General features: G+C 38.4%; 1 protein-coding gene across 2 annotated transcripts in view; it reads right to left on the bottom strand.

Annotated features, from left to right (window-relative positions):
* The window catches only part of gabbr2 (gamma-aminobutyric acid (GABA) B receptor, 2), a 143,405-nt gene that overhangs the window by 100,488 nt on the left and 34,789 nt on the right, over positions 1 to 8,128 (bottom strand). For both annotated transcript variants that reach the window (XM_035528864.2, XM_035528865.2), the window contains exon 2: positions 7,032 to 7,169. In XM_035528864.2, coding sequence (XP_035384757.1) covers positions 7,032 to 7,169 — 138 coding nt within the window. The remainder of the gene's footprint in view (positions 1 to 7,031; positions 7,170 to 8,128) is intronic.

Raw genomic sequence — 8,128 nt, 5'->3', positions numbered from 1 at the left:
TTAAATCACTGAATGTTAAAATGTGACCAACAATGAAGGCATTCAAAATCAGGAGAACACTATCTGCCAATTATTCTGCAGCCCACTTCTGATAGCGTGGTGTTTAGCAGACTATTAATGGTGTCATGTGAAATCCTGAGTGGTGTACTAATATCAAATGTAGCTAGCAAATGCAGTGTCTCTGAATAACATCTCTTCAACAAGGTTATGCTGTAGGAAGATGTTATTGTGGTAAACCTCCCCAAGAATAATATTTATATAAGTGATAACTGCTGATCCTTCGATTTTGCTATAGGCAGGTAAAGCAGCTATCTATTTTGTTCATCTTACATACAGAGGTGGTCTATCAAAAGGCATTTATTTGGGCAGTGTTATTATCTGTGTTCATACTGACATTACACCAACGTGGAATGTCTGCTTCAGCTACAGAAAAGAACCCCCCCCCCCCCACACACACCCCATTCTGATGGTTTCCCACTAAATTAGTGAGGCTCTGAAAACCTGTATAAATGATACAGAGCACAATTGAGGAAAATAATGCCAACCCACAAGCATAAACCCAGAATCATGCTTAGTGATTTCATTATAGTATCACAACAGAACATTTTTAAATACCTTTTTCTACATCAGTGGGGGGTATAGCCATGTGAGACATTCTTGGCATCCAGAGCAAGCCACTGACAGACTAAATATTTCAGATTTTGTTTAATTAAATTGTATTATTGATAGATAGGCATTACTTATAGATTCTATTTATTTCACCACTTCTTTGTTCATAGCATGTTTAAGTAAATGATTCATGCCCTGGGCCTTTCAAAGTCTTATGGAACATGTGACCTAAAGAAGATATCAAGGTCAAATGCTAAAATAAGCTAAATCAAAGCAAACCAAAGGAGGCATAAAACATCTTTAGGCCTGCATTCCAGACGTTGTAGTATGTGATGTACTAAAATAATGTAATTCATTTCCCTTATAAGTATACAAATATGCTTTCTACAGTAACATATGATTCTGTTTCCTTTCTTCCCACATTTGTTGTTGGTCAGGAAAACAAAAAAACAAAATCTTTAAAGGGCTAGAACATGTGAAATGCATTTATCTTCATTTGGATTTGGGCAGGCTCATAGAAACCCCACATTCCAGGGCTGGTTTGTCAGCAGGGAGAATTGGAGTACTTTTGCAGTTTCACAGACCCCTAGGCAGTGTGCAAGGGAGAAATAGAATCATAATTGCATAATTAGCAGCTGAGTGTGTAACATGCATCTTTATGGGGGTAATGTAAGTAGTTTGATTTAAATGTAGCATTATTTACTAAGGAGATTAGTGCTGCACAGCAGGGACACTGCTAATGTTGTTAATGAGTGTAAACTGGACACATTGCACTGAGAAAGGGGTGCAAGCTCCCGGTCAATCTCACAGCCAGTAGTTCATGTTGACAGCTTGGCTCCCATCCACCCTGCAGGCATTCCTGCATGTGTGCTCATCGATGGAATGCTAAACACATCTTTTGCTTAAACTAAGACATGTATGTATATATATATATATATATATATATATATATATATATATATATATATATATATAAATAATAGTTTCAATGCTGGTGTGTCTGCATACATGTGTGCAAGTGTATGGACACACATATGTGCCCTCTAGGTTCTAACTAGCTGTATGATCTGCATGTACTAATTGGCTTTTTTAACTCTCTCTGGGGGGAATCTCTGACCCAGACAGAAGCTGTGGCCTCTGTACCTCATCATCCTCAGACTACTGGCCAAGTCACCATTGTAATGTACCCCATTAGTCTCAGTCTTCCTATTACTGAGCAAGGGGAGGCCACAGTCCATTTCATTTACAAACTCCACTTTTCTTCTGGCACCCGCTGACTCTGGTAGAAGAGGACCTGTAGGGACCATTACAACTGAAATGCCCTATGCATGCACACACACACTCGCGTGCACACACACACGCGCGCACACACACACACGCACACACTCGCGCGCACACACGGACATGCTGCTGCCATACCTCAACCTATGAATATATAAAAATATATATGGATATATAAAAAGAAAGGATCTGACATCAGCTGAGCAGCATGCAGCAGAGGCTACATATTTTATTTAGGAGTTTAGTATGGTGCTTGAAGCAAAGGAAGAGGTTAAGCAAAAAAGCCTGGAGAAAGTGCAGGGATGATTTCTTATTATAAACAAGTCTATCTTATAAAGGAAACAACAACAACCAGTTGTCTCAAGGAGGAAAAACCAGAGAGAATAAGACCTCAACGTCCGGCTAACTCTATATCCGACCATCCGCTTGAGACCAGCCACTCTCAAGCCTTGTCTTGGCTGCTTGTTGGGCATTGCTCAGTGTAGCAAAGGATTAAAGGATTCCAACACCATGGTCATTTGAGCAGAAGAAGATTGAGATCATGTTCCAAGCTGAGAAACCACATCCGGGCAGGCGCCTCGGTGAGAGCACGCCAAGTCCTTTGGCCACCAGCATGCATGAAGGAAGCCATCCACCAGAGCTATATGCATCAACCACCATTTAGCATAGGCAATAGAAGATGTCTATATTGTCATTGTACAAGTACAATGAAACTGGAATTTGCAACTTCCTTGCAGGTTACTATACAAAACAAATATACTATTACAAAAATACAAAGAAAACTATAGCTATTGTGAAATTCCAGCAAAAAATTAATAATTGAATGGTGTCACCAGTGTGTATATAGATGATTTACAGCAACCAAGCTTTTTAACCAAAAGCCTGACATACAAATTTTAAATAACATTCCTGTGAATAAGTTTGAGATATTTAATCATGATACTGATGTAAGAACTTTTGCTAATGGTTGTTATATGCCAGGGATGAAGGAAGCTGTGTGCTAATGCCAGCCAAAAGCTAGTGTTCAATAAAAGCTCTAAAATGAATTTCTGGCTCTCAATGAGTTCAGACAGGATCAATCAACAATAGAAATGATTCTTGGATCAGGTCAAGATGGTAAATTCTTCCACAAAGTAATGAAGTAGTGATTATATCACCTATATGAAGCTCTGCCAAGTGGGAAATACAGTTTGATATGAGAAAAATAACTGACAATTACCCCTAAAGAGCCAGAAATAGGGCTCTATTTCTGCACTTCTCTGTTTGTGTTCTCTGACTGCTCTCTCAATCCCCTATCTTCACTTTCACACTGTTTCTTAACAGATCTCATTAGTCTGTGTCCCCTACAGCCTGTCTGTATGGACCTCTCTCAAACTATCTCTCTTTATCACATAGCATTTGGAAAGCTAGGTTGTCGTTCCACCATGTTATGTTATACAAAGCGTGTAAGAACAGAGTCGGTAGGCTAAGTGTGAACCTCGCTAAAACCATGCTGAGGCATCATTGGACATGAGTCACAATCAGGATGTGAGAGTGCAGCTTCTAGATCAGTTGTTACATAAATCTGAGGGCAGATGGTGCCTGCAAACTGATCACTGCAGCACACGCGGCAAGTCTGTGTGTGTGGGGTGGGGGGGTACATTTCCAATTCTAGCATTCATTTTTAATTAAAAATATAATCAGACAAAATAATATTCCTTATAATGTTCTTTGACAATGTGTCCGTTCTGATTTAATCATAACATCTAACCAATAAAAACAAACACAATTGCCATACACTTGAGAACAGGTAATGTGATGGAAAATGGTAGATAAACAATACATGGACTTTCTGGTTTCCATTCAGTTCTCATTAACAAGAAGTCGGCCTACGCAAATGCTTTATTTATGAATTCACTGGGGGGGGGGGGGGGGGGAACAAAACTTTTAAGATGCGTTTACATTTCCTTGATCATCTTAGTATGCTAGTTCCCATGCATATGAATGACTCTTCCCTTTCTGCAGTTGACATCAGAGTGTCTGCACCAACAGTGGTGAATGTGTGAGTCTCACACTAGGTCACCAGGGAGCAGATGAGAGCTAGTTAGCCTCAAAGTCCAGCTGTGACTGGATCTCACTCAGCTCACCATACTTATAGGGACCAGGGCTTACAAAACCACAAATAAATCTTAAATTTCCCCCACAAGGCCAATGCCAAGGTTGAAGAGGAAATTCTTAGGAATTACTGCAAATGGCAGGCTATATTTAGCTAGCTTTTTTTTTTTTTTTTCAAAAAGAACATCCACTAAACTGCACCTCTGCTTCATTTTTTTCTCTTTTTCCTTTTCTTTCTATTCATTTACTTATTTTCATTGCACTGTTACCAAATTCAACACCAGTGCTGAGCTAATCATGACTGTGTGTGTTTTCAATTCTCAAAACCTTGTTAACAGTTTATATAAAACATGTGAAGACAAAACAGTAAAGACTTATAGTAAAAACACTTCACAAACGCAAATACTGAATAGTGCTTTATGAACTTGACCTAAATTGACAAACTGCCTGGCCCACAATTCCACAGCACATTATAAGATGTCACTGACATTATTTATTATTTTAGTGCATTGTCACATGATATATTAAACAATTATAGCATCTAAACAGATGACTGCTTCATATCTGACAGTGGTTGAAGGTTCATTTTACCTCTACCTTTACCTCTTTACCGCTTTACCTTTTCACATACATACAATATGCTTGCCTCAACCTGTGGTTGCTAGTGGCAACAGATGTGCTATATGTTCTATAGCAAATATTTTTCTTTATCCATTATATGTAATTTGTTTAGCTGGACCACATCAGTCTTTAAATCACACATTTCTAAGGTTACTGATCTAGTCATATCAGTCATAGTTAGACTTTTAGTTAACATGCTTAAATATGGTCGACACATTTCAATTACACTTATCATTGCAAATGACTGTGCTGAGCTTTAATCAACTTACAGTTACAGTATCAACTTATCAATAACAATCAATAAATAGGCTTATCAACTGTATACATTGGCTCTTATTAACAAAGTATTATAGCATCTGTGAACCTGGGAAATGGTAATAACCATCATGGAATCACCCATATTTTAATCACCTTATTTGTAGTAATAAGGAAATCCAACATGTGCATCATTCAACCCATCATTTTATCATAAGACAAATTAAAATTGTCTTATATACAAGGTCACAATTTTCTGTTCATTAACGATGAAAAGTGTGACGTGCAACTTCATATGGAATGTGCTTATAAATTACACATAATGTAGCACTGATAGTGATAGCAGTTTTAATGGGGCAATGATGCCAAAACATATTTCTCTGTCCTCATTTTCTTATCTCTGATCCAAAATATCACTATCATACAAATGGGTGCATTTTTGTAAGGTTGCTAAGGGAGAATGAAATGTCTGCACTGACTGTAATCATTCTCTTAGAATGGCATTCAGTTTGACTCAAAGCATTTGATGGGTTTGCATTGTGCCATAACAGTAGAGCTTTTTAGAGCCACTAAATGACAATTGATGATTTGAACACCAGAAAAGCTGTGTAGCACCACTTAGTTTTCATAAAGGAAAATTCAGTCCTGATTTACAATCTTGAACCTTTCCACTGAAAAGGCCTGTCTGCTCTGTCATTGTGAAGATAATTTATAGATAATTAGAGCCTTGCCGATTATACTTTAATAAAATGAAGCATTAAATCCATCCATCAATCATTCAATCAATAGTTCAACTCCCTGTTTAGAAAGATCATCGGTGTACATAATAATGCACAATATCATGCCGATCTAGGCAACTGTTATACTGATCTGTTACTAGTGTGAAAGATCTAAATAATGACATGTCTTCACACCCAGGTTTATGACTTGTCAAAACTGGTGAACCCTGGTTTCCTTACTGCAGAAGTGCTAAAGTGGGGTCAAACATTTCCTGAAGGCACACTTGTGAAAGCAGTGGCACAACTAATTCCAGTTACATAAAATGTACCAAGTAGAGCCATTCAAGCCAGTTGCACTTACCTAACTCTCTCTCTGCCTTTTGTAAGTGTCTTTCATTAAGCCTAATTAGTTGACCCATCAACCAAGCTTCGGATCAAACATTTGTATGTGATTTAGCACTCTCCTCAAATGTATTCTTTAATTAAAAATAAAGGTAGCCTACAGTATTGTAGAGCAGTAAGTTGATGTGCAGTTTTGATGAGACTGGATAGTGCTTTCCCATAATGCTCATCTTATCTCTTCTTGTGAAATGGATCAGGTATGCATAGATTAAAGAAGGCTAATTAGAGGTTTGCTCTGCTCAGGTTAATGGAAGATAAATCCACAAGTTAGGACATCTAAGAGCCAGTCCCCCTTTTCAGTCCTCTAGGAGGGCCAAGCAATCAGAGAGCAAGAAATGAATCAATTAGCCAAAAACAAAGAAACACATGTAGATTCTTCTTCACAGTTTGTTTGGAATAAAGGAAAGAAAATGACATTAAGGTATCGCAGTGCAGTGTTTCCATGGGAATTCCCTCTTTTCTGAAATTCCCTCTTTTTATCTCACCTGTAAAACACTTTTACTAAACCCAAACACCTGGGGTCTAAAGGATATATTTTCTCATGAATAGATGCCAAAAAAGTGTTTTTCCTACAAACAGCTTGTCATCTGTAGAATCCTTTCTGTGGAACTACCAGGCTCTGTTGGGGAAATTTTGACTGCTTTTCTGTGTGTGTCCACTCAAACTCTCACCAGTACAAAAGCACATGAGTAGCTTACTCGGGGGTGGGGTGTATGGGGGGTGGGGTGGATGGGGGGTGGGGTGGATGGGGCCACTGCTCCATCACTGCCATGCCACCCATTACAACAACTTCCCCTAAGTGACAGCCGTCAGGGTTGGGTGGTGATGCACTACAGCTGAAAGCTGATAAAGTGACCTGAGAGAATCCTCAAAAAGCTCTTACCTCAAGTCTATTCAAGATGAATTCCTAAGTCCACAACTGTTGAGTTTAATATAGTGAAGAGATTGCTATGTGGGTTGCAGAAAGGGTGCTACAAATCCTATATCGTACAAATATCAAACACCATACTCAACTGCAACATTAATGAACAGACTTTGTTTCACTCTTACCTGCACCAGGTTCCACCCCTCTAATGACTCCGCGATAATAGATGTCACTGATGGACACACTCCTCCGAAGATCATTAAATGTTTGGGACCATAGCAGATCGCATCGAAGAATGCTCTTAATCCCTTTGCGTTGTCACACTGAGAACAGGGGAAAAGATAAAAAGTCAGAGGAATAAAAGTGACTGAATAACTGCCTGCTTGGTTGGAACAGGAACCATTTGACCTCATTGTCTTTATCAGATATATTTATTATCCCATGTCTAAAATGAACACTGGCTCTTCAGAATTAATATGGATGCTAACTCTTTTGGTGTTTGTGGAAAATGGTGAAGTACTAAGTGAAAATTACATTTTCCAGGAAGTCAAGGCCTTCACTCTCTGAATATGTTGAACCCAGTCTTCTTTACAAGAGACCTAACTCACTACTGCAGTGTGCAGCCATTTCATGTCACCATGGCAACGCACCAAGGCTCTATGGAAATGCTAGAGAAAGATGGAGTGAAGTCTATTGATTTCAATAACCAGTTTTGTTCTGATTTTCTGTTTTTGTAATGATATTCTGATTTTGTAAACACTTGCAAAGGTCAATTATTGGCACACAGTTAGAGCTAACTGACTCCTGATCATGAACTCAGACATTTTGACATTACAAAACAATGTGAGCTTTTGATTCAAATGTTTATACTTGCTTAGGTCCTGGACATTTGTTTGCTGAGGTCTTTGTAGTAGAGAAAATGATGTCATTCCCACTGCACAAACACAGTATGCTAAATATTTACCAAAAGAAGTACATATAGTTCCTTTTACATTTTTTGTTTAGACACATTTGTCTTAAAAAGCACTAAAATAGATTTTCAAATATTCTTCAAATCTATTGAATTACTTGAGGGTGTACTTGAGGTATGTAATCAAAAACAACAGAGTGGCACCTATTTTGTTAACTCATCTTCATATGGCCCCTTTTAAGGAAGGACATGAGGGGGAATGACATTGTTCTTGTTATCTCAAGGTGAAATAGCAGAGAGCACAGTGAGCTGAGGTGACTGCAGTGCACATACTAACATATTCTTTATAACAATGGGGAAACCTAGATAGCA

The sequence above is a fragment of the Electrophorus electricus genome, chromosome 2, assembly GCF_041902795.1.
Source record: "Electrophorus electricus isolate QZ-2024a chromosome 2, ASM4190279v1, whole genome shotgun sequence".
NCBI classification, from domain to species: domain Eukaryota; kingdom Metazoa; phylum Chordata; class Actinopteri; order Gymnotiformes; family Gymnotidae; genus Electrophorus; species Electrophorus electricus.
This window is presented reverse-complemented; position numbering and strand designations above follow the sequence as displayed.